The 27,157-nt window shown below is 48.7% G+C and overlaps 1 protein-coding gene across 1 annotated transcript in view; it reads left to right on the top strand.

The window, feature by feature from the left end:
- LOC120543357 (transformation/transcription domain-associated protein) overlaps positions 1-8,099 on the top strand; it is a 186,490-nt gene extending 178,391 nt beyond the window's left edge. The window contains exons 59-64 of the mRNA XM_039776392.1: positions 333-558; positions 1,221-1,438; positions 5,133-5,317; positions 6,061-6,264; positions 6,505-6,699; positions 6,872-8,099. Coding sequence (XP_039632326.1) covers positions 333-558; positions 1,221-1,438; positions 5,133-5,317; positions 6,061-6,264; positions 6,505-6,699; positions 6,872-7,156 — 1,313 coding nt within the window. The 3' untranslated portion in view covers positions 7,157-8,099. The remainder of the gene's footprint in view (positions 1-332; positions 559-1,220; positions 1,439-5,132; positions 5,318-6,060; positions 6,265-6,504; positions 6,700-6,871) is intronic.
- The last annotated feature ends 19,058 nt before the right edge of the window (positions 8,100-27,157 follow it).

The following is a 27,157-nucleotide window of genomic DNA, read 5'->3' as shown; positions in this document are numbered from 1 at the left end:
GATCTTGTGATGCTACCATCACTACACAAGTGTTATGGAAATGGAGTAATGTGTCCATCAGTCTGGCATTAAAATGGACTTCTGTATTTTATTTCATTCTTGTTTTGGAGCCAGAGAGTGGCTCGGTGATATGTGTTGTTTGCAGTTTCACTGTCCTCTGTGCCCTGACATCGTCACTGGCGCTTGTACTCCTCCTCTCACTTTAGTTATACCAAATGAAAGCCTCGTAGGTGGCGTTAAGTGCAGCCTGATGGAAACATCTGAACCTTGCAGGCTCCGGTCAGTACCAGGCCTAACTGACACACCTGCTTGTCTTTCTCTCCCACTGGTAGATTTTGACTTCAGCGTCCCCGGATCCATGAAACTGCATAACCTCATCTCCAAGCTGAAGAAGTGGATTAAGATCCTGGAGGCCAAGACCAAGCAGTTACCCAAGTTCTTCCTGATTGAAGAAAAATGTCGTTTTCTGAGCAACTTCTCCGCCCAGACTGCCGAGGTCGAGATCCCAGGCGAGTTTCTTATGCCTAAACCCACCCATTACTACATCAAAATTGCCAGGTAAGTGAAGCGGGTGAAATTGTGATTAATGTTTTTGACAATAACTCGCTAAAGTAGCATGTGATTTCCAAGATATGGCTGTCTATCTGTCTATCTATCTATCTATCTATCTGTCTGTCTGTCTGTCTATCATGTAGTGCCTTTCCTGTCTGTCTGTCTGTCTCCGTAAAAAATCTTCTCGAACATGCAGCACGATTAACGGCAAAATGCCGCGCTGCACACTGAATAAATCTGTACGAGGGCAGAGCATCATGAGGCTCTACACGACTCCAAAAACAACCACGAAATAAGGAATATCATTTGGACAAGCATGTTGTTCGCACAGAGATGACGAAAGCGGGCCTGGGCCCAGAACGTTAAGCACCGTGTGTGTGCAGGCTGATGGGAGAGTCGGTTGGACAATCGCGCTTGGGCACGGTACAGAACACGCGTGTGTCTAGAGCGAGTGCACCCTAACCTTCGGTACTAGCCTTGCAACCTGACAAAAGCAGAAAGTCTTAAGGAGTCCACAAATGAGGGCATCTCTTTTTTGACGTAACTGTTAGGCCTTTCCGTTTAGGTCTACTTCTGATCCAAACCCACTGTACTGTGTAACACGTTAATATAATCCGGTGCAATACTCCGCAGCACATTGTCCATCAATCCCTTGTTGTATGTTTCAGGTTCATGCCAAGAGTGGAAATTGTCCAGAAGCACAACACTGCTGCACGTCGGCTTTACATCCGAGGGCACAACGGCAAGATCTACCCGTACCTGGTGATGAACGACGCCTGCCTGACGGAGTCCCGCCGGGAAGAGCGAGTGCTTCAGCTCCTGCGTCTCCTTAATCCTTGCCTGGAGAAGAGAAAGGAGACCACCAAGAGACACCTTTTTTTCACCGGTAAGTAAGTCAGTCGCTGAAACGGTTTTTGTTTCGGCCATTTTTATCTTCATTGAGCATTTACCCCCACGTCCCCTTGGGTGCACACCTCCTGGGCGCTACCAAAGGAGTATTTCTCTCCCCTACGGTTTTGGCGAGGGGTCCTCCTTTGCTCACGTTGGAGGGTCATACTCTGATTTCCCGATGCCACTTTCTGTGTCTGACTCTGACAAGAGGCCTAATTTTTGAATTGCTAAGGTCACATTGGCCGTGAATATCCTGTAGGAGGAAAGCTTTTTTTTTTTTTTTAATAAGTCTAGAGCACGCATTTCAAATTGAGGTCAGAATTTGTCAGCATGCTGTTAGCCTCTACCAAGGAGACTTGAATAATCTACAAAATTGCATCTCGAGGATAAGAGACCTCTGTGGGGAGTGGAGGCCAGGCATACAACACTAGGCGAAGATGAAGTGATGAGATGCTAATCATCCCCAGTGATATCATCTTATCAGGCTTGTGCCGCCAAAAGTCAGGGGTCCACGAGGAAAGAGGCCCCTTCAGATAATTGACGAGGAGGAGAAAGGAAAGACGCCCGAGATCCTTGGAAACGATGAATGAAAAGACTCCCAGCACTGACTGCAGACCGGCCAGGAGGTCTCCAGGACTCTAAATGTGTCTGACTTGGTTTGCCGTTACCGTCTGTGTACCCCCAGAGGTTTCTTTTTCCCCATTTATGCCGCTGACGGGAGTTTTTATTTTCCTCTCCTTTGTGGTCAACTGGCCGTAGCTTAACGAAAATGTTAAGGGCCAGATATTGTTAGGAATTGCTTCCTTTTCCTGTCTGTTTCAACAAATGTAAGTTTTTATTTGTACACATTATGTAATTAGGACAGTCACCCCTTCAAATTTGTGAGGGTTTAGGGGTGGAAGACCCCCCACAGTCGTGAAAATTTGCAAATAATTCTTGAGCCCAAAAGCTGTGATTGGGCGGGATTGTGGTTTATTTTTTATTTTATTTTGTTTCTTAACCTATTGGTTAACCAGTGCCGCCACCTCCAAACCCCCCGCCCCCCCGCTGCCCTTGCCTTAGTCCGGTGATTGCTGTTTAGCGGTGTGGCGAGTGCTCAGCGTCACCAGGGGTTGGATGCACAGATAAAAAGGAGAGGAGGAGGAAAAGATGGAGGAATATCCGGAACTGAGCGAACTCAAACTCGAGAAGGGCGAGGGTCCAGAACGGTGGCCTTAAAGGTCTGCTCGGGTTACCGGAGAGTTGAGAGGGAGTGCGAGTGACCTTAGCGGGGGTCCGGAGGGAGCGCAGAGTGCAAAACTTCTGGGAGGAGATGTCTGGAGTGCAGAAGGCACCAGTAGCCGGTATAGATCCTGTTGTATTTTTGAACCTTTTCATATTTATTATATTTGTTTGTGCTTCCAGTAACAAATATTCAATAACGCATCACATATACAGGAAGTCCCCAGGTTATGGACATCCGACCTACGACATACAAACGGGGCCGCAGCTGCAACGCATGCGCCCCAGTAACTCCCACTCTGACATCTTTGGCTTGGGGACGCTGCGGGCGGTGGCTGGAGCGATTTCGCTGCTCGTGCAGTATAGTGTCCCTCGAGCGGCTTCAGGTGGCAAGCGGTTTCACTGCCCGCCCTCCACACACGGCTGCCCGGCTGCTAAGGGTGAACGTGGCAGCGGGGGGTAGCATTGTAGTGTGCAGTCGGATGGCTGCCTGTTGAATTGGGATTGGGCGATTCACTACCCGCCTCTGGCTGCACCGTGTTCGTTCTCGGTGGGCGGACGCTGCAGGTGGCATACTGTAGTGGAGGTGACTGTGTGGTGGGCTGGTGATGAACCGCCCGTCGATGCCCCCATTCATTCTCAATAGCAAGCCTGCTCGTACTGTTACGTACATAGCAGGAAGTTGTCTCTTGTCAGTACATCAGACGTGTTGACGACGGGTGCCTTCCTGCTGTGATCGCGTGGACAGTGCTGTGCAGAAGAGCTCATCTTAACCTTTTGTCTTCACCCTTCAAGAATGTCTCTGAAACGCAAATCTGATGCAAGTGCTGGTGATACGGTAAAGAAGAGAAGAACCATCACCATTGAAAATAAAGTAGAAATAAGAAAAAGGTCAGAGAGGTGACACTCCATCATTCACTGGCAGAGCAGTCGGTCAACAGTAGCATTTATTAAATTTACGTACCTGTTCCGACTTACATACAAATTCAACTTAAGTACAAACCTGCAGTCCGTATCTCGTACGTAACCCGGGGACTGCCTGCAAATTCTTTTTTGTCTTGTGCACCATCTGTGTGTTTCTGTGTGTCTTTCGGCAAGCCCCAAAAATGTTCCCATTTAATTGTTGACGGCCAACTCGCGAGTAACCAAAACCGCGTACGTCAAATTCTTTAATCTGGAGGGGGCGACTGTAAATTTGTATTTGCATTTATGAGGGTCAATCAATATTGGGGAAAAAGGATGCTCAGGACAGGCAAGAGGGAAAAAATGAAGGAGGAGGTTTATGGATGTGGTGAGAGATGACATGCAGGTGATGGGTGTGACGGAGAAGGATGGAGAGGACTGGACGAGATGGAACAAGATGCTCTACAGTGGCGACCTGTAATGGGAGCAGCTGAGAGAAGAAGAAGATGAAGAAGTCAAATGAAAACCTTCCATTTTTTTTTCTCTCACAACGTATTGCAGCATGGTGGTCATACAGCTGTTTAATTTTTAACCTCCATCATTTCCAAATACATGGATTCCTGTAGAGAAAAAGTCTTGTGGTCATGTGCACCCCTCCAACTGACTTGAAAGTCTTGCCACCCGTCACCATTTTGAGTGCTCCGAAGATGTGGTGTGGCGGATGTGGATGACCCTCCAAACGCAGGTCCTTGATGGTTACAGCGTGATGGGCACTGAGCTCAGCGTCGTCACATCTACTCTAAAGTCCACGTCATTTTGGACCTGATTACGGGTTGAAGATGGTCTCTGAGGAGGAGGAGAAGGTCTGAATTTGCGGCATTTCATTATCTCGGCGTTTACTGGGTTGCAGTTTTATATGCGGCTTTATTCCTGTCAGTCTTATATCTGACGGACTTCTCATCTGAGGTTGTCTACTGAATGTTGAACAGATGTTTGGGAATAGCGGTCCACATATGTGGGATTCCCACCACTGGGCCAAGGCCTGGTCCTGGCATTGCAGAGCTTTCAGGAGTAGCTCAGAGTAAAGATGTCTCCAATCTCTTTTAACTAAAGAATAGGTAGTTGGATAGGTAAGTCACTGCCAGAGCCGGACCACCGTCACAGATCACTTTTAAAATTCTCGTACACGAGCTGGAGTGACAGACACGCATCGCCGTACTGAACCTTCATTCACTGAACTTCATTGCGCATGTTCATTGGGGCCGCCATCTTTAAAATGCTACTGTGGTGTCACAGTGCTGCCTCCTGCTGCACACTCCTAATGTCACTGCTAATGACATTGACGAGGCACATGACAATGGTATGGTATTTAGAATTTCTATTACAATTTTAAGGTTTTCCTTTGACTCGGCGAAGAGCACTAGACACAAGTCGACTTCATGACACTGAATTAAGGACGGGGCCTCCATTTCTCGTGGTGGCCTTCACACCTTATCTGGCAGCTTGGCTCCTTCCTTCTGAACTGGCCACTTGTGTCTAACTTGGTGTTCCATTTTGGTTTCCAGTTCCCCGTGTCGTGGCGGTGTCACCCCAAATGCGGCTGGTGGAAGACAACCCATCTTCACTGTCTCTGGTGGAAATCTACAAGCAGCGCTGCACCAAGAAGGGCATTGAGCACGACAACCCCATCTCCAGATACTACGACAGGCTGGCGACTGTCCAGGCTCGGGGGGCACAGGCAAGCCACCAGGTACAGTGTGTTAGGCTTTAGCCAGGACTCTGTCCCCAGGTTGGAAGTCTTTATCTATCTATCTATCTATCTATCTATCTATCTATCTATCTATCTATCTATCTATATATCTATCTATCTATCTATCTATCTATCTATCTGTTATATAGCGCCTTTCACATCTATCTATCTATCTATCTATCTATCTGTTATATAGCACCTTTCACATCTATCTATCTATCTGTTATATAGCACCTTTCACATCTATCTATCTATCTGCTATCTATCTATCTGTCTATCTATCTATCTATCTGTTATATAGCGCCTTTCACATCTATCTATCTATCTATAGCGCCTTTCACATCTATCTGTTATATAGCGCCTTTCACATCTATCTATCTATCTGTTATATAGCGCCTTTCACATCTATCTGTTATATAGCGCCTTTCACATCTATCTATCTATCTATCTGTTAAATAGCGCCTTTCACATCTATCTATCTATCTATCTGTTAAATAGCGCCTTTCACATCTATCTATCTGTTATATAGCGCCTTTCACATCTACCTATCTCTGATCTGTGTTAGTGACTGTCATTATGAATGTAGTTTTGCTTATTTATGTTGATAGTATGTTAGGAAGTAACAATGGAGTCACAAAGTCTTCGGACCCCTTCACTTTTTCCACATCTTGTTATGTAGTCACCCTGTGGAAGATTATTCTTGCCAAAAATTGAACGTAAATTCAATTGTCCATCCACTGCAGGTCCTTCGCGATGTTCTCAAGGAGGTGCAGAGCAACATGGTGCCCCGCAGCATGCTGAAGGAGTGGGCGTTACACACCTTCCCTAATGCCACGGACTACTGGACTTTCCGTAAGATGTTCACCGTGCAGCTGGCACATATTGGCCTGGCAGAGTTCGTCTTCCATTTGAACCGGCTGAACCCAGAAATGCTACAGATTGCCCAGGTGAGTGCCCACGTGTTGAAAATTACAGACGCTCGGAGCTGAGGAGTGACGACCCCCTTGGTTCCACAGAATGGAGCGCGACAGTAGAGACGTGAATGTTGTGCTTGACACGCTTTTCACTTTTGTGATGCGGTTAACACAAGTCACGGTTGATGTTACTGACCGGTAGTGCTTTGCTTTGTGAAACTGTAAAGCCGTCAAAACTCTTAACCTTCCCTTTGTGTCGGATTTCCTCTGCAGGACACAGGCAGGCTTAATGTGGCTTACTTCCGGTTTGACATCAATGATGCCACTGGAGACCTGGATGCCAATCGGCCCGTACCCTTCCGCCTGACACCCAACATCTCAGAGTTCCTAACCACCATTGGGGTGTCGGGGCCTTTGACGGCTTCCATGATTGCCGTGGCTCGCTGCTTCGCACAGCCCAACTTCAAGGTATGGAGAGAAATAGAAGGACCACCGCTTGCTCTGTGGTCTCCGAGAGTCAAATGGCATTTTCTTTTCCCCCATTCCTTTTGCCTCCCTTACAACTGCTATGTAAAATCGTCCGGCTGCCCACTCCATCGCCTCATGCCACCTGTTTTTTTTTTTTTTGTCTCCTCCACAGGTGGATGGCATTCTGAAGGCAGTCCTTCGGGATGAGATTATCGCCTGGCATAAGAAGACTCAGGAGGACACCTCCACACCTCTGTCGGCGGCCGGGCAGCCCGAGAACATGGACAGTCAGCAGCTGGTCTCCTTGGTGCAGAAATCCGTCACGGCCATCATGACCAGACTTCACAGCCTGGCCCAGTTTGAGGGGGGTGAGAGTAAAGTGAACACTTTAGTGGCTGCTGCCAACAGCCTCGATAACCTCTGTCGAATGGACCCAGCCTGGCACCCCTGGCTCTGAGTGGCCATTTGCTTTAATTTGGGACATTGGGCTTTAGGATGGTGACAATCCAGCCTGGACTTCGACACTTAACATTTTAAGCGGACGATTTCTTTTATGTTCAGGTGTGTGTGCACCGGAGCAAGACTGGGGGGCTCTGGCCTCTTCGCAGACCTCGCCTTTTGGGTGGTCCGTGCCGTCTTTTTATATGAAATAGCTTTTGCTGCTGTGACCGGTCAGATGCTTGCTCTAAACTTTTGAGGTTTGTGAGCGGCGGGCCGCAGGAATCAGGGCCTCGGCTTCCAGTGCCTGGCATTATTAAAACTATTTTATTATATTATGCTGGACCTTTGAGTGCCAAGAGGACTATGGGTAGTCGGTCCCTTGGTGTTGTGACCAGGCCAGGACTCTGGGAGTTCCCGGCGGACATTGTACTGCCCTTCACGCTGCCTCGATGGAGGGGACAGTTCATTCTGTGAAGACCCTCGCCCTTTGGTTGTCGTCATGAATTTTTTTTTTTTTAACTTATTTTCTATGTGCCATCGCACCTCTTCTAGAAAAATCTGCCCTGATGTGCAAATATGGTCTTTGTTTTTTTTATTTTTTATTTTTAATTTTTTTTAATTTTTAATGAATAAAATGCACTTGGGTTGCCTGGTGCCACTTGATGGCTTAAACTGCTTAGGATTTCTGGCATCTTCCTTCAGCGTGCGGCAGTGAGACCCTTTACATCGCATCTGGGGGTCAAGGGTCACTCTGTACCCGACCCCAAACTGCACTCTTGACTTTCCTTAGTAGTTCGGAGCCAAGGACAGAACACTGGCGTGTGAGAGACCAGCAACCCGAGTTCAAATTGTCCAAAGTGCAACATGGCAGATTAAATCAAAAAGTGTCCAAAGCGCATTTTAATACATAAAAAAATGTTCATAAAAAAGGAAATGTCATAATTTAAAAAAAAAAAAAATACAGTTTAAATCCTTCTCCCACCTCTCTAGGAATGTCCCCGCTGTTTACCCATCCTCCATGACAGCCTACTGTCACCCTCAGGTTAGTAGACCCGCCGCCATCTTGTTTGTCACAGGGTCTCTCCAAAGCCCACTCAGACCGCCGTTCCATTCACGTCTCCGCTGCTCTGCTTCAGCAGCCCAGACGCCATTCAAACCAAACTCGCCCACGCCTGCTGCTCTGCAACCCTCCGGCGAGGCGTGCCCCCTGCAGTCAGTACCCACAGAGATCATCACCTGCCCCTTCGTTCCCGTCGCCAGTTCGACTTTTCATTCAACTCCATCTCGTGGTCTTGTGATCCGGCCTGGCTGTCTCTCCCTCTCTGTAACTGGCATCCAAATGGGCATCTTAAATTAATCCCCCCCCCCATTTAACCTATGTGAGGCAAGTGTCCCCTTTATTAGCTTCTCGTTTCAACTATCTAACTAACTAAGAACGGCTGCGCTGATCTCACAGCCACACCTCCCAGTTCCCCCCAGTTAGCCGCGCCGTCTCAGCCTGGGATTCCACCTGCACCACTTCTATTAGCAGGAATAACTGCACGTGCAGTTTTTAAAATGACGCCCCCCGTGACTAGGAGTGACTCTGTGACTAGGCCGTGTGTATATATATATATATATATATATATATATATATATAGTGTGTGTGTGTGCGTATATATCTATATAGTGTGTGTGTGTGTACCCTTGACCCCATGACCTCCCACCCTGCAGTGTTGAGCCACATACTGGCTGCACTTGATGTCTTGCTGATGGTGGCACTTGTCACATTCATTTGGAAAGACGATGGAGTCATGGTGAGGTGCTCACATAAACTCCTGTGCCAGTTATGTACAGTCAATGTGAAAAATTAAGTGCACCCCATGGAGCTTGACAGCCTGTTTGAACAGGCAGATGGTGCCAACAGATAAAGGGCACATACTGTACTTGAATGAAGTTTCAAGGCAAATGTGCCCCATCGGTACTAAAATGTCAGTACTAATCAGGGTGGAAAAATAAGCCCACGCAAAGCTGGCATTGCTGCCCCCGTTTTAGCCGAAATGACACCTTGTGAGCGTTTTGCACACCTGCCCACCAGTCTCTGTCATATGTTTTGCCCGCCCACTCCTCTGTGCCACATGCCATCAGTTGTTGAGATGTTTGCAGGTTTTCTTTGCATGTCCTGACCCTCCCTACCTTTCAAAGCTGTAACTCGACTGGTCCGTAAGCCCCCCATTTTCTTCTCTGTTTGAGCCCCATTCCCAGCTGGATTCGTTAGTGTTCTCCAGGTCCTCTTCATAGCATCAGCATAGCACTGATGACAGGGCTCAGTGAGGTGGTGTATGGAGAGCAGAGGAGAGAGACCCCCCGTTGACATCTCCCCTTGCTGGACACGTGGTGGGATCGACTCAAACCACCGGAGGGCAGTCCCAGTGATGACAAGGTGGTTAGCTGTGCCAAAGACAGAGGAGCAGGATGAGGACAAGTGACATGTTGGCAGTGCTGGCCAGACCACGCTGAGTAGAGCCGTCTCCGTGGGGTGGTCTCTTGGTGTCGGCAGTATATGAAACTTCCTGTAACTCCAGTAAGGTGTCCATGTGCCTCTCCTGAGCTCTCCTCCTCTCGGGGCTTAAATAGGCAGAGGGGCGTGCCACGAGCGATGATGTCATGGTGGCTCCACCTCCTGGGGGCGTGCTGTGCACACAACACAAGAGACGTAAGCAGAACACGACATTAACTACAGCTGAGTGTTAAAAGCTAAAATATCAAAAGAGCTGATGCAGTGAATTTGGGGGGGGGGTCTCCTGAATAAAGGGGTCCGGGGCAAAATCATGAATGTCATTTAAGAACAAAGAGAAAGTACCATCAAGGCAGTGGGGGGGACAAATTTCAGAAGGAGTAGAAGATAAAAATGAAGACCCAGTGATGGCACTAACGGGCAATGCAACTTAACATCCACAGAGTAGTCAGTGCCAGTCTGAGTTTGAGTTCTCCCTTAGGTGGGATGCCCATGCTGGATTGGGCACACTAGCCAGTGGATATGGATATCGTTTATAGACTGCACTGCCACCCTGGCCCAGTGTAGGATGTGGTGCCAAGCTTTTCTCATGGCGTTGCTTTAAACTATGGCCGATGGCACCAAGCCGTGCAATCACAGGTCCAGGAAGTGTGGAATGAGCTGCCAATTAAAACGGTGGCACCTTACCCACGCCTCTCCGGGCATGCTGCCAACTCGCCTCGTCATCTTCACCAGTGACGCACATTGGGTGGGTCGTTTTAAGAGGCTGCCAGCTTTTGCATGTCTCTGGTTGTGCCCGATCATATTGCCTTTGGCCAATGTGGCTCGTGCCACCTGAAGAGGATGGCGCTTTGTTCTGAGCACGCTTTCCGCGTTAGGCACGTATGCTTCAAAACTACGGGGGAGACGCTAATGTAATTATGAGAAGCTATTACCTGTCAGCATCTGAGGGAGCCCGCCTGTGCCAGTCTTCATTATGCCGCCACTGGAACGGCGCCCGTGTTGTAGGTTTTAATAAGACAGCTGGGCTGCCGACAATCTGTTGGAATTTTCAGACCTGCGCCAGCCTGAGGAGAACATGTGAACGTTTACCCGGCGGAGCTCCTCTTGTGTCTGTGGGCTGTGCAGTGTGGCAGAGTGTTTAGGGCCCCCTCAGACCCCCTGAAGATGTGGGTTCAAATCCCACCGCTGCCACCAGTGTGTGGCCCTGAGGGAGTCGCTTCACCCCCAGTGCTAAATTAACAAAAGGAACGGAAGAAACTGAACCTCAAATGGTGCAAGTCACCTTGAAGGAGGGCGGCAGCCTAGTAAGTGAAATGCCAGCCGGGCACCGAAAACAACGAGGCTGACGGCCCCGGAAAGGCAGAGCATCAATGGGGGGGCACCAGCTAGCAGCCCCTCCCACTTAGGGTTAACCAGGGAAGCTTTTTGAGTGTCTGTGGGTGCTTTTTAAAGATGCCCCGTGGCCTCTGCTCTGGCGCCCTCTAAAGGGTGGGTGTTTCATTGTTACCAGCAGGAAATGAGTGGAGGAGCCCAAAAAGAACTGACATTCAGTTTCTGTGGCCTGCTGTGGGCTCAGCCAGGTCAGAGAGACCACCCAGTGTGAGCCTGCCAGGCGTGCCATCCATATTTAAACCTGAGCTTCATGCACCTTTAATGGCCGTCTGATGCTTTATAGATGAGGCGAAGAGCCACACAATTGTGTTGGGGGAGGTGCACTGGGGGGATGCAAGCTCCGCCCCAAAGTACACACACACACACACACACACACACACACACTCTGTAGGCCACCTGCGCCAACACTGAGTCAGGTGGAGGAGCCTCACAAGGAGCTATCTGTTATATAGCGCCTTTCATCTTATCTATCTATCTATCTACCTTATCCTGCCTACTATACTAAAATCTATCTATCAATCATATAGTGCCTTTCATACAGTATATGTCTGTCTATTATGTAGCGCCTTTCATCTCTATCTCTCCCTATCTCTTGTATTCTGCCTTTCACGTCTCTCCATATCGTACAGTTAATTGTCTATCATGTCTGTTCTCTTGTGCCTTCCACACCTTCTCTACTTTATATAGCGCCTTATCAAGTGTAAACAGTTTGTGGTGTCTCAGTCCTCGTCCCCCGTTTCTAATTTTCTGGCCTTGCTGCTGTCATGGAGGAGGTTTGTGTCGCAGTTTTAGCAAAGGAGCAGATCACAATTTGGTGAAGGTTGCCAAGAGGGGTGTTTCCTTAGCCAGCCACCCCCACCCCCACCCCCCTTCACATCAGAGGTGACCAGCATGAACTGGCATGGAAGCCCCTGCACCGTGGGAGTGCCCAGCAGGACTTGGGGTGCTGCCACTTTCTGCCACGGGGCACGCCAAGCACTCACTCCGTTTAAAAACACTCAGACTGGCCGCAGGTGGCTTTGGGCTTGGCACACCTGTGCAGAGAAAATGCGGTGCCCTGATGTGTGTGGGCCGTCATCTTTTGTTAGCAAATGGCTCAGTCAGAAAGGTGGGCACAGGGAGCAAAATCAGGAATGGTCATCCTGGGGGGACTCTGTGGAGATCAGAGGTGCAGCCTTATCTCCAAGGAAACTAGAAATGGCGCTGGTGGTCTGTATGGGAGCGCATGGTGGAGGACCGCCATCCACCTGACCTGCTGACCTCTTCACCTGTGTGTCCAGCAGGGGGTCAGCATTAGCACCACAAATGGGCTGGGGGGTCACTGCTGGTAAATGAGCTTTGGAAAGGAAACCCCTCAAGGACACCGGCAAAAATGTCATTGTGACACCAATAGTGTCACACTTAGACTGTGCTGAATAATCACTCGGCACGCCGTCCATCCACGTCAAACTCAGCCAGGAGACCCCAATTGAAATGAGCATCAGGGGTTCAGATTGGCCCCCCCCTCTCTCTCTCTCTCTCTCTCGCCCACTCACTTGTTCATTCACTCGCCACATCCCCCCCATCTGCTCATTCACCCATCTTCTCTCTCTCTCTCTCGCCCACTCACCTGTTCTTTCTCTCTCTCTCTCTCGCTCTCTTTCTCTCTCTCTCGCCCACTCACCTGTTCTCTCTCTCTCTCTCGCCCACTCACCTGTTCTTTCTCTCTCTCTCTCTCACCCACTCACCCGTTCTCTCTCTCTCTCACCCACTCACCCGTTCTCTCCCTCTCTTGCCCACTCTCTCGCCCGTCATACCCACCCTGCCATCAGGTGAACTGATTTGCGTTGCAGTTTTTTTATTTATTCTGATCCATTCTTGTTCGTTTTGGCCCCAGAGAGTGGTTGCCCCCAAGCTCCCATAAGTCTGTTCATTTAAGGGTCAGGGTCTTAATCAGATTGTCACAATTTCACTAATTACACAGCGTCTTCGGTGACCAAATAATCCTGAAATGCCATCTGGCCTTGGCGCTGCTCTCGGTACTTTTCAGTTCCTCCAGTCCATCCTGGTTTTAGGGGCACAGATCAGGGTGCCATTTCACAAAGGTGCCCCCTGTAATGTTCACTGAGCAGCACCTTCTTCTGCATCCCAGAGTGTTTGTGAAAGAGCAGAGCAGAGAGGAACAAACAGGAGTGTCAATCAAACAAATCCAAGACGGGGGGCTCTGAGCTCCAGGAAAGGCCGTCGGGGTTTACGTTGACGCATCTTCATCATCCAAGTAAATTAAAAAGGCAAATGAAATGTAAGGTTAGATCATTAAATCTGTGGACTATAAATGACAGGCCACGTAATGATGGACCAGTGAGACCACCTCTGTGGTCCTGTGTGGAGTTCTGGTCACCATGGCAACAAGAAAGACAAAGCAGCACGCGAAGCTCTGCAGAGGAGAGCAGCCAAAGTGCATCATGGGAGTTGAGGACGTGTCCTCCTGTGACAGACTTGGAGAATTCAACCTGAGGAGACTGCATGGGGGTCTCGTCCAGGTCTTCACTATCCCCCCAAGGCATCGAGTCAGCAGATCCAGTGCAGTAAATTGCAGATCAGAGGACACCTGGTGGTAACTGAGGGGAAGTGCATTGAGGTCTAAAGCCAGGAAGAGCTGTGAGGCGCGGGATGAGATGGTGGGACGGCTCCGCTCTTAGCTAAACAAAACGGGGCTCGATGGCCCGACTGGTGGTCTCCTGTTGGTCACGTTTCTTGTGTTTCACTTCTGCCTTGTCTTATGGTGGGGGTCTTCATAGCACGAGGTCATTTGAGTGAAATAGTTAGGGACCCCCGTAAACCCATTAACAGAGTGAGAGAGAAGTGATTGGCCCATACTGCACCTTTCTGATCATGTGATCTCACTGATTGGACATGGGGGGGGGGGACGGAGGACAGCAGGTGGGCCATTTTGTGTTTCCTATTAAATTAAATGTTGTTCTCCGTCCTCACTGGGCCGCCCTCTGCGTACGCTAAACATGATGTCGATGACAAGAACTCGGACCACGGGGGGGCTACCAGCACTGAAAGATGAGTTTTTGGTGGTCTTGAAGTGAATTGATAGGCCAACCCAATAACCCCAAGGGTGATTGCCGTATTTTGTGTAACCCGAATCCTGCCCGCTGTCACAATTCTTATTCTGTCAGCCCCTCGCCTTGCAGATCTCCATAGAGGGTCTCAGGAGTGCCAGCTGAATGAAGGGTCCTACAAGTGACAGCAAGATGGTGCCTCGAGGAGTACTTGACCTTACTCGGGCACAGTTACGTGAGGAAGAGGAGGAGTCAAAGTCAATCAATAAACACACACCACTGCTGCGGGGAGTTCTGCTGCCCACTGCCTGCCACCCTGCCACTCCTGTCCCCTGGCATTTGAGACTTGGAGATTTGGAGTTGACACCTGAAAACAGAACAGGAGGGCTGGCAGGACGGCGCTGGGCGGAAAAGTAGAACTCGTTACGAAAAAAAACGTTTAAGAAGTGAGTGACAAATTATTAGGCGATAAATGACAATGTTTTACAAAATAAATGAGAAATTGACGGGAAATAAATGACAAATCACTAAGTGATAAATGACAAATTGTTGGGAAATTAAGAAGAGTTTTAGGCAATAAATGACAAATTGTTTGGGGATCGTGGCACATCATTTGGCAATAAATGACACATTTTTACAAAATAAATGAGAAGATTGTTAGGAGATGACAAATTGTTCTGAGATAAATGGCAAGTGGCATTGAAATGACAAATTGATAGGCAATAAGTGACAAATCATTGGGTGATAATTGACAAATTGTTTGGCAGTAAATTAAAAATGTGTTCCTAATCAAAGACAAATCATTAGGACGTCACTGCCAGATTGTTTAGCAATAAATGAAGTTTAACGATGACAATGACAAAGGGTTTGGTCACAAGTGGCCGGTCTTATTTATTTATTTATTTAGTTTAAGGGTGCCAATACTCACGGGTTGTGTTGCTGAGGCTTAAACAACAAGGCGGGCAGAACAGCAAGGGGAACCAATGAATTGGGTACAAAGGGCACGGTGCCCGCTAGCAGAGGTGAGTAGGCAGCTTGCAGTTGGAGAGCTCTGAATGGGCACCGTCATAATCTGGAGGCTGGCAAGCCTGGGTGAAGTGGGCAACATGCCAGGCATTGTGTGCAAGGTGGCATTACAGAGGACTGTGGTGAGACCAAAAGCGAAGGGTGACAGGTGGTCTCGGTTATCGAGGGGATTTCCAGATGGTGTCACTGTTACTTAAAATGGCATCTCGGCTCAGGAACTCGCTCAGGGTGTTGCCCCCCCTTTCTCTCGGCTCCTGAGATGCCAGCTGTGGTGGGACTCAAGCTCGGCCCACTGGATGCAGTGGTCTCCTGTTCTGCCCCTCGGCTAAAGGGGCACTCAGCCAGACCAGTGGGTTCTGAGATTGAGGCCTCTTATGCTGTGTTGAGCTCTCTCTGCCACTGTTGTCCATTTCACCCACCCCTCTGCCCTCTCTGCTGCCCCTGTAGAATGTGAATTCAGAACCTTGCCTCAGTGGTGTGCCCACCTGGCCACTCCTGCTACTTCTGATGCCAGCTGCCCATCTCAGTGGCACCATGGAACTGCACACATTCCTCAGATGGGCATCTCAGCCACATATGGAATATCCTGTGCAAGTGGTGGTGGGCAGCCTATAGCCCTCCTTTTCCTGTGGTCACTGGGCAGAATTTGGGGTCCCTTGGCCGCAGTGTAATACGACACCCACTGAAGGAAATGCAAAGCTGGCACAAGGAAATTATGTAGTTGGTGTACAGGCTCCATGGCCTGAGTTTCATGGGCATCATGTGGGTACCTGCATGTGACTGTCTCGATTGGTGCCTTGGCTTCAGTGTAGACCTCCTTGTGTCTGGCTGGCATAAACAGTACCTGTGCCAGCTTATCCAGCATTGTGGTTTGAGCACATCTTGCCCACACTGAGGTACAGGCTTGGTGTGATAGGTTGGCACTTTGGCCGTGTGCCCACTTCTGCTGAGAGCTGCCTCTTCAATGCTGCCCTTTTGACCATTGGTATCGATGATGCCCATATTTGTTCTTTTGGCCATGATGTAGTTAGCCCACTGGCAAGGTCAGATTTCTTTTTAAAAAGTTTTCAGGGCTGAGACGTTATCTCTGTGCCCACGTGTGTCACTTACTGTTAATGTTTTTAAAGCCTGATAATTCAATGGATGGCACTCCCAGACCTACCAACTCACATTCAGGCTGACCGTGATGCATCAAAGCTCCCCAGGTGCCCTGCTGTTGTGGTCAAAACTGGCGGTTCCTCCCCCTGGACCACCTGAAGGTGCCAAAACAAACACGCAACAGGGACACATAAGCCTGGGTGAAATGGGCAACGTGGCAGGCGTTTTAATCAAGACAGTGGCTGGCATGAAGAGCCTCTTGGTTATATTGTGATGGGCATGTGGGCCAGCAGATAGGGCACCAAGCTCAGAGGGTGATGGGTACAAGTGGGTTTATAAAGTGGGCACCTGCTTGTCACCATGAATGTGCCAGATTGGCACTGATGGGTCCTTTATGGAGGTCAGGTGGTTATTTTACACTGACTGATCATGCCGCCGGAGACTGGCATTATGGTGCTTAGCACTGGCATGAAATGCCATCATTCGTGAGTAGACCTGTACAAGTTGGTCTTCCTGGCATTAATTGGGTTTCTGCCCCCACTGCACTGATTGGTTACAGCCTTTAATGATAGTCCTTTTGCTGTTTGCTGATTGGTCACACATTTCACCAGTAACGTGCTCGAGTTTACATGACAGTTGTGTTGGCCTTCTGTGATTGGCTACGACTTTCTCCATTTAGCTATTGAATTAATATTCATTTAATATTGGTAATGCATCTGAGTGCTGATTGGTTACAGCCTCCACCCCGTTTACAGCCTCGTCCTCTGGTCACATGACAATAACCTCAAGTGTGATTGGTTACAAGTTTAATGATGACCACTAGGGGGCAATAGTGCCCGACCTAAAGAGTGAGCAGAAGTAGAAAAAGCCTACCCAATGTGCTGCCCGCCTTGTGCCCGCACCCACTGGCTAATTCTGTCACCTTTTGCTTTCCAATCCAAATTCAGGTCACCTCGGAAGACAGCGTGGGTACAATTATGTGCCATTGTGGTGGGATGTGAACCCGTCAAGTTGGGAACTGGCCTGGCTGCCTGCTGGAATGGCACCCGATATGCAATTGGCAGCCCCTTGGCCCTCCTAAGAATGGTGATGAGCTTTCAGGAGCTGACAGGGCGATGGCACTGAGTGAAGCGAGGACCCGTCATATAGATATGTACGTATGTACAGTACAGTATTTTACACGGATATTGGATAACAGACAAAGCAGTTGGCAGAAGAGATTCTTTGGCTCAGATGCCCATTGGCTTACATGTCAGCCTCGTCTCTCTGATTGGTTCTCGGCTTACCGTACCACTTGCTTTCATTTTAACGGCTGGGCACCGTCTGCCCGCTGTAAGCCTGGTGGGGGCCGAAGGGCTGGCGTGCAGATAAGCGGTTTGTCGTGGATTTGGCAGGCGTTAATTGAATGGCACCCAGCGGCAGGTGATGCCAGGCTTTTCACAAACCGTCCTGCAGGCGCTGAGCACAAGATGAGAGGCATTTAACAGGACGTCCCGGTGGGCTGTAATCCCTCCATGTTGGATGTTACTATTTCAAGATCACAAAAAAAATGGAAAATCAGGAGTCGGAAAAGCTGGGATGTGTCAGGAACGTGTGGTGGTCTCAACAAACCCACCAGCCTCCCCTCACTACACAAGTGCAGCCCTCTGGCCATTCTGTAAGCTACAGGACTAAAAAAAAAAAACCTCAGCCTGCAGGGGGCGCCAAGTAAGCGAAATATCAGGGAGGTAATGGGAGGCCAAAAAGGGGATGTGAAGGTGGGCAATCAGGCTGAGGACCCCCGTTACCCACCCACACGCACTTGACCCTGTATAGTGCCTCCCTATATGGCGCCTTTCACACATGGCCTGTCACTGAAAACCAACGAGAACACAGCGTGACTTCAGGGGGCTTCCAAGAGTAGCAAACAGAAACTACACTTCACTAAAAAAGCCAGTGTTGGGTCACAAATGCGGACCCCCGTTTGTTAACCCAGTAATTCAGTCTATTGGCCCCCGGGTTCACACACAGCTCTATATAGTGCCTTTCAAAGCAAATAAAGAGTTAAAAGTAGAGCCAGACGGAGACCCTCATTGGAGTAAAGAAAAAAAGTGGAAGATCAGAATAAGGTGAACCACACGGGGTCTCCTGGATTTATTGTTTTATAGCGCCTTTCACCTTCTGTAGGCTGAGGGGGCAGCACCCGTTAGCAGAAAAATAAAACTAAACAGACACTAAATCAGACGTGACCCTCCATTTATATAGCGCCTTTCACCTTCTGTAGGCTGAGGGTGCTGCACTGGAGCTCTTTAAATGGCATCGTAAAGCAACAACAACATTTATTTCTATAACACATTTTCATACAAACCGTAGCTCAAAGTGCTTTACATAATGAAGAACAGAAAAATAAGTCAACATTAATTAACATAGAATAAGAGTAAGGTGGTCCGATGGCCAGGGAGGACAGAAAAAAACACACACAAAAAAAAAAAAAACTGCAGATGGCTGGAGAAAAAAAAATAAAATCTGCAGGGATTCCAGACCATGAGACCGCCTAGTCCCCTCAGGGGACTGGCACAAGTGAGCGACCTGGTGATGGGGTGCCACCCAAAGATGTCATCCCACTCCCACCACGAGGCCTCTCTGTCAATCCATCTGTTATATGCCAGGACGCAGACCCAACACCAAGACCACAGCTGAAGACATGTAACCATGAAAGGCCGCGAGCGCGGGCACCTGGAGAGACCACCAGGACAATGGGGGTCAGCACCACCACCTCAAACCTTCAGGGACCGCCCGTTAGACAGATACAGCATTATACAGCAAACTATATATTATACAGTTTTTTTCTGTTTACCGGTCTATCATATAATCTACTCTACAGCTCCTTTCAGATCTACCTGGCGTCTTTTCACTTTATCTAATGATCTATTATAAATATTATATAGTGCCCTCACTTTCTATTAGATTATTTCTTTCACAGCAAACAACTCACTCCGTTCCATTTATTTTTATATAGCGCCTTCCACCGGGGCAGATAAACAAACCCAGCGCGGTCAGATGGGGAGGCTGAAGAGGAGAAGACGATGGTGGGGGGTCGGTGGACGGCTTGTTCAGGAGGTCTGCATCCGCTGGCACTGGGCAACTGGACTGAGCAGGTAGGAGAACGTCATGGCATTTATCTGATATAGCGCCTTTTACATGGCATTTTCTGTACACTTTAACAAATGCAATTCCAAAATAAGAGAATAAGAAAACTGTTTTATATATTTGTGTTTTTTATATATATATATATATATATATATTATATATATATATATATATATATATATATATATAATATATATATATATATATGTGTGTGTACATATATGCTGTATATACGCTACATATACAGTATATAGTATTATTTATTAATTAGACATACAGTATATGACAGTGCCCACATAGACATATAATGCACATACATCTCTCTGTTTTATATTCATACATGTACAGTATTTGCTGTACCCATATGCACAGATACTAGACACCGTATATTTTTCCATGTGATGCCACTCTAAATACCTGCTGCATGCGGCTGTTCAGATGCGATCAGGTAGCGTGCGGCTCATTATGTGCACTTCATTTCCATATAGCGCCTTTCACGTCAGTGTAGCTCTCAGCCCTGCACAAATTACTAAATATTATTCCACAAAGGTTACCAGTAAAATGACAACAGCCAGTTATGTAAGATTGTCTTACTGCACATCAGTCTGTATAGCGCCTTTCGTCCATACGTATTTCCTGCACATGCACTTCATGAATTCCCAGCCCACGTGGTTCTTTTTCCGTTTTTACTTGTCTACTTGTGCTGCTCCAGTGACAGTTTCTATATGGCGCCTTTCATGCGAGGCTGGGTCAGCGCTCAGCACACATGATGAGAGACCCTTAAACTGTTCAGATGTTCTTATCAGCTGACTCTGCATATTCTGTGCAGTTTATTTCTTTCTAGCGCCTTTCACATTTGGCTTGGACCCTCCGTTGTTCACACTTTCCTGTGCTGACGTCTGTATAGCGCCTTTCACAGCAGGCTGTCTTCATTTGTCATTACCTATCTGCGACTGCCAGTCCACATCCAAATAAAAAAAGGTGCCACCTGCCTGGATTTAATACAATGGTGCCCACGGTGAGTCACATGGGCTGCTTTGTTGCCCAGAGGTGCCACGTCACGGGTGTGCCAGCTTGCATTTGGCTCCTTAGTATCTCTGCTTTTGATTTTTTTTTGCAGCCTGCTACCCATCAGATGCCCCCCTCCCCCCCATTTTTATGGCTTTTCCTTCTTTGGGTCGCCACTGGAGGGCTGCCAGCTGGCACCATCTACTCCCAGCTGGACTTTTTCTTTTTGTTATTTGATGTAGATTTTTTTTTCAATCTTGGCAGTGCCAGCAGAGGATTTGCTTAAACCTTTACAAGCTGGCAGCAGCGCAGTGTGCCCCCAGTGTCCCGTGCCACCTTGGACTGGGGTGCTACATTTCAATTAAAGTCAGGGGAGAATAGCTTGGCCAGGAATTTCAATGAATAAATAAAGAAAAACAATCTCGGAATGTCGGAGTCAGCCTGCCGCTAATTAGCGCTGGTTACCCCCGGTGGGCTTCCTCTTATAAAAGCCTGTGCCACGCGATTGAGTTCATATGGCATGTGCCAGCACGCTGGCACACCCAGATGTTACCGAGGCGCCATGTTGTATAGTTCTGTGTTTCCTAGCCCCATCTGTTTCTTTTGGGGGGCGTTGGGGTGGGCAGAGGCCAAATATGGAGAGAGTCAGCAGCAGAGACTGGGCAAATGAAATGAAAACGCAATGCGAAATTGCCAGCGACTTGCCCACCACTAGTGTGTGCAGGCTGCTCGTTCTAATCACGCACGGGTGGTCCCACGGGGGAAGCGTTCGCTTTTTGTTTCTTGTTCAAGTAAATAGACCCCACTTTAGCCAATTGAGCTGCCTGAATCCGACATTATATTGTGCTATAAAGCAAGAAATGGAAAGCACCTGATGGAGAACGCGACGAGCCCAGGGGGGCCGAGGGGGGCGTTAGGAGAATACAGAAGAGCCATCTCAGCAAATAATGTCACGTGTCAGGCTGAGAGGGTCCATGGGGGTCTCCTTAATCCCCCCGTGGACTGCTTACCTAATCCCCCTGCTGAGTCAACAACACGCAGCGAGCGTGGAACTTGCAGGTCGATGAAGACCCTCTGCATTTGCTGATGAAGACCTTGGTGCCCTGCTGCTTTCGTGTTAAGTTTCGGGCTCTTTTCAGGGTAACCCACCTCAGGGTGCCCACCACTGGAGCCCTGAAGGAGCCTTTGCAAACCGGGCAGTCCCTCTGTTATTTATAGCGCCTTTCCACTGAATGTCCCGCACAGTCTCGGCACCAGTAGATGGTCGTGAGATTCTTCTTGGGGCGTCTCAACTCCCGGTGGGATGTGGGAAAGTCCAGGCTCTTCTGAAGGGCTGTGCCCAGGCTGTTAGACCCTCCTGGTGATGATGCCAACACTTTGGAGAAGACCAGCTGTGCAGACTCCGCCATTCATAGAAGCCGAGCAGGAAACTCGATTTGTCACCACAGCACTAAACCCCCCTAAACATAAAGCCCACCGTGTGGATGCAACCACCAGCCCATTAAACCCTCTCATGTGCAGCGCCACCTTGTGGACACGCTGGGTACCACCAGTCTGGTAAACCCTCCAGTTGGTAGGTGGAGTGCCACGTTAGTGGGCACTGGACTGTGAAACTCTTCTTTAGACAGCACCACCTAGTGGGTGCCTTTGGGATCAGCGGAGCATTAAAACGCCACACCATGAGATGAGCTTCTCCTCGATTTAACCCCGGAGGTCATAGGAGGGGCGTGCGGTCAGACCGTGAGACCCTCCTGATGGGTGGGGGTTGAAAATAAAACAGTAAAATGATATCACTGACATTCCCTAATAAACGATGGATTACTAATATTAGATACCAGATGGATTTTTCCAGCTAAGTGATTGGCCGATTCTGGATTGAAATCGCCGATATTCAGTCACAAACGACCATCGATTTGAAAATTAAAGCGATGTCACCGATATTCTGTCATAAATGATGGATTACTAATATTACAGCCCAGATGATTGTTCTCAGCCCAGTGACTGACCAATTCCGGAGCGATGTCACCGATGTCAAGTGATGATCATCCAACTGGAAATATCTGCCTGATTCTGGAGTGATGTCACCGATATCCCAGGTCACATGACCATCCAGTTTGAAGCCAGCAATATCACCGATATTCTGTCATAACTGAATTATTAATTATAAATATTACAAAAAGAAGATATTGTCATCTCAGTGACTGACCGATTCCAGAGCGATGTCACCGATGTCCTGTCATAAATGATTGATTACAAATATTACAAGCAGATGACATTTTCAGCTACTTGGCTGACCGATTCCAGAGCATATCACCGATATCCCGGGACAAGTGATCACTAAGCGATATCGCCGATACTCTGTCCTAAATGATGGATTATAATCATTGCAAATATTACAAACCAGATGGATGTTTTCAGCGGAGTGACTGGCCGATTCCGGAGTGATATCGATATCCCGGGACAAATGATTATCCAGTTTGAAATAAACGATATCGCCGATATCCTGTCATAAATGACTGATTACAAACATTACAAGCAGATGATATCTTCAGCTCAGTGACTGGCCGATTGCGGAGCGACGTCGCCGATATTCAGTCACAAATGATCGTCCAATCAGAAATGTCAAAGCGATGTCCCCGATGTTCTGTCACAAATGTTGGATTCTAATCCTCACAAACGTTACAATGTTTTGGGCCGATTGCGGAGCGACGTCGCCGATATTCAGGGCTGGTGAGACGGACGATCACACGACTACCAAATGTCAGAATAGTTTTGAGATTCCCGGACTAACGTGGATTCGCTGGCGCTGACCAACACGCTGCGCTGCCTGTCCTCGTGCCTACTGGATGTGTGAGCCGCATGGTGACCAGTCCAGGAAGAACGGTTCCAAACTGTCGATCAGGTCGCGCTGCTATTCTGTGCAAATGGCTGATGAGATGGGGTCCTAATATGAGAGTCCCACCCAGGTCTTCGAGTCTCTGATTGGGCCAGAAGGTCCAGGCCTTATATGAGGTGGTGCCTTGAGTCCAGTGGCTGAGGGGTCTGTCAAGACCCCGCGTGACCCCCCTGGCCAGGTCTCTGAAGTGCCTTGGGATGGTAAAGCAGCTCCTGAAGCCTGGGGGGCTAACTTCAAAGAGACAGTGGCAGCTGTAAAATAGGTGGTCTCACCACTGGCCGGCGACATTCAAAGTGTGAAGGGGCTGCACGACTCATCTACCTCGACGCCCACTTCCAGCGTGGCGCGGCTCACAAAGCTGATCCCGGGGGCCGTGGACTCCACAAAGGGGCACTTTGCATAAGAAAAGGAAAAAGGCAAAGCCTGGTAATGTGTGCCGGCCAGCCGGCCGGTGGATGAGAGACCCTCACACATCAAACTCCTGGTGGGTGAATGGTGGCTGCGTGCCCATCTGCCTTTGTTCTTTTTGAGATGCCGCGTGTCTCCTGCCAGATCCTCCTCATCAGATTTCTTTTGTTCATTGCTACGGACCACCAGGATGCTGGCCCCTACCGCTCTGGTCAAGTAAGATGGCACAGAGTTCCTCTCTGTCACTCATAACACCCAAACTCAGACCCCTGTGGTGCCCGCATTCCCATATGAGGTCACCACACCACCACCAGAAAACAATGCCATCTTACAGATGCCCTGCGTGTAGTGCTTGGGTCCATGATGACGGTGATCCCCCCGTAGCAGTTAATGCCACCTGCCTGTTGTACCGATGTACTGGGCGCCACCTACTCTTAAGCCTTCCAGTTGACATTGCCATCTCTTTGAAAGACAGGGGACATGTTTCAGATCATCAGACCAGGAAATGTACCAATCAACAATGCCATCTTATAGCCAGACTGCTTATCATAGTTAGAGGACACACTGCCAGCTTGGGGGTACCTGGGGGCCATGCTTGTTGTCATCAGACAAGTAAACCTTCCAATGGATGATGCCATCTGTTAGGAAGACCAACTTGAAGGGCACCAGAACAGTAAAATCTCCTTTAAGGAGAGTGGGCACCAAATCTCCGCAGCAGAGAAAGTCTCTTTGTGGCCACAGACCAGGATATGCCAGCTCATAGATGGACTGGGCACCATGTCTGCATTAATGGTACTACTGAAGGGCATCAACATTTGAATACATGTGTACCATATTTTGGGCCAAATGCCCTTGTATACTCTACAGTATATGATGCCCACCCTGTAGAGAATCTGGGCACCATGTATGGAGTCATTTGACCAGTAGGCTCTTCTATATATGATGCCACCCTGTGAACTAACTGGGATTTTAATGTGCATTGGTCGGACCAGTAAGCCCACCAGGAGATGCTGGCACCTTGTGGATATACTGGGCACCGTGTCTGGAGGTCAACAGGCAAGTAAACTCACCCAGCTTGTGGACAGAGTGGGAATCACCAATCCAGCATACTCTCCAGTAGACAATGCCACCTCATGTATTCATTGGACACTCCAGGATGGTAAGACCCTCTTGTAGACCATATCTTATTATCAGCAGATGAGGAATCACATTTGGGGGTCTCAAACTGTTAGATAATCTCAGATACAATGCCAGCTACTGGATACAATGGTCAATGCCATACCAGTAGACCCTATGGTAGATAATGCCATCTTGTCAGTGGATGTGGCACCACCAGACAGTTAAACACTCCCTTAGACAATGCCACCTAGTGGATAAAATGGGCACTACCACATTGTCAGAGTCTCTTGTAGATGATGGCACCTTATTGTTTGAAGAGGCACCACATTTGGGGGTCGCAGACTGTTAGACCCTTGCATAGACAATGCCAGCTAGTTAATCATGCACCCCATTTTCCCTCCCAGACACAATACCACCTAAAGGATAAAATGGGCAATACCCCACCATTAGAGCCTGATGGAGATAATGCCATTTTGTCAATACATGGGGCACCACCTGACTGGGTACTACCAGACTGCTGGACCCTTGTACAGACAATCCCACCTACTAGATACAATGAGCACCACCAAACCATTAAACTCCTTTGTAGATGATTGAAGGGGCACCATATATGGTGGTCCCAGACTGATAGAACTTTGCATAGACAATAGCAGCTAGTTAATCCTACACCACATCTGGGGGGTGGGGGTCCCAGACAGTTAGACCACCCCTCCCCAACCCCAGACAATGCCATCTCATCAACACATTGGGCACCACCAGACTGTCACACTCTCTTGTTGAGGATAGCACCTTGTTGATTGATGGGGCACCACATTTGGGGGTCCCAGACTGTTAGACCACCCCCTAGACAGTGCCTCCTTGGACACCACCAGACTGTTAGACCCTTGCACTGACAACGCCACCTAGTGGATACAATGGGCACTGCCAGACTGTAAAGCTGTCTTGTAGATAATGTCATCTTGTTGATTGAAGGGGTCCGAGACTGTCAGACCACCCCTAGACAGTTCCTCCTGATGGATACATTGGACGCCAGCAGACTGTTAGACCTTCTGCTGACAGCGCACTGACTGGGTGTCTGTAATGAGGGGAGTGCCCTGGGTGTTCCAAGTGGCACCTTGCAGACCCCGAGACCCCCCGGCCCCCATTGGCTTCACTCACTACTGCAGAGTGCAGATTCTCCCAATCCCAAGCCGGTGCCTCATTATACGATCCTAAAGCCGCCTTTGATTTCTAATTGTGTTCCTGCCTTTGTTGAATATCGCAAGCGGCACAAGCTTCATAAATCCCCCCGGCTGCTAATGTAAAGACCCTCATAAATTGCGGCAGAAAATGTACTTAAGGGCGGGCGCACTCAACCTTCCAGGGCGCTCCTTGCTATGAATTGTTTTTCTGCCGCAGCTTGATAAGTTGAAAATATTCGACATTATAATATAAATTGATGAACGACTAACGGATAAAAGCGGGCATGACCCTCGGCTGGCACACGGACTCCCACCGTTAACGTCGCCGTTGTAATAAACGCGTTGAAGGTTCACGACAAGGCTGTCTCCGTTTTCTCCTGTCTCAACTGGAACTATGACACGAGCCCACTGCAGACCACAGCGAGACCACAATTCAAGGCCAGGTCATATGATCATGTGGGCACACGCGGTCCTTGGTGCCAGTCCTTGGTCATCACCACCCCATCTCCTTGCAAAGGCTGCACTGGCACAAGCTGAAAGGCGCTATATTCGAATATTGACTTATTATAATACTGACTAGAATAGGTAGTTCAGGGTAGAAATCCAGAACACATTCTACCTTATTGCCCACTATGCCAGTCTCCTTCCATATTCTATTTATGCCAATCAGTGCCAGGTATGAGTTAGTGTGCTCTCCTATGGACAATGGACTTCCAGTGCAGGCAGAAGAGGCCCAAAGCCCCATGGCAGGGGTGAGGTGAAACCAGAATGTTACCAGAATTGCAGTAAGTTGAGTGGCACACGCTGCCACCTCACAGATTCAGAATCACAGAATGGGATCCCATGTCTAGTTGTTGCCCGTGTGACTTGGTATGTTCTCTCCGTGTCTCTTCTGGGCACTCTGGTCCCTGTGCCATTCTGAGTATGGGTGTGTGTGAGTCGGCACTATGATGGACTGGCGATGCATCCTCCCCACTACTGTCTCCTACCTTGTGCCCAGTGCTGCCCTCACAACCGTGAAGTGGCTTTCAAAATGTGATGTTGTCTTATGTGATTTTATTTGAGTTTCCCCTTGTGATTAATAAAGTTTATCTTATATAAATTGTTACAAATGGAAGCCACGCCCCATTCCAAACTACCATTAAGCCCCACCCCTTTTCCATAAGACAACGCCCTCTCGTTCTCCCCTCACCCTCGCCAAGACCCCATG

The sequence above is a fragment of the Polypterus senegalus genome, chromosome 13, assembly GCF_016835505.1.
Source record: "Polypterus senegalus isolate Bchr_013 chromosome 13, ASM1683550v1, whole genome shotgun sequence".
NCBI classification, from domain to species: domain Eukaryota; kingdom Metazoa; phylum Chordata; class Cladistia; order Polypteriformes; family Polypteridae; genus Polypterus; species Polypterus senegalus.
The sequence above is the reverse complement of the archived record's forward strand: the minus strand, read 5'-3'. Positions and strand labels throughout refer to the sequence as shown.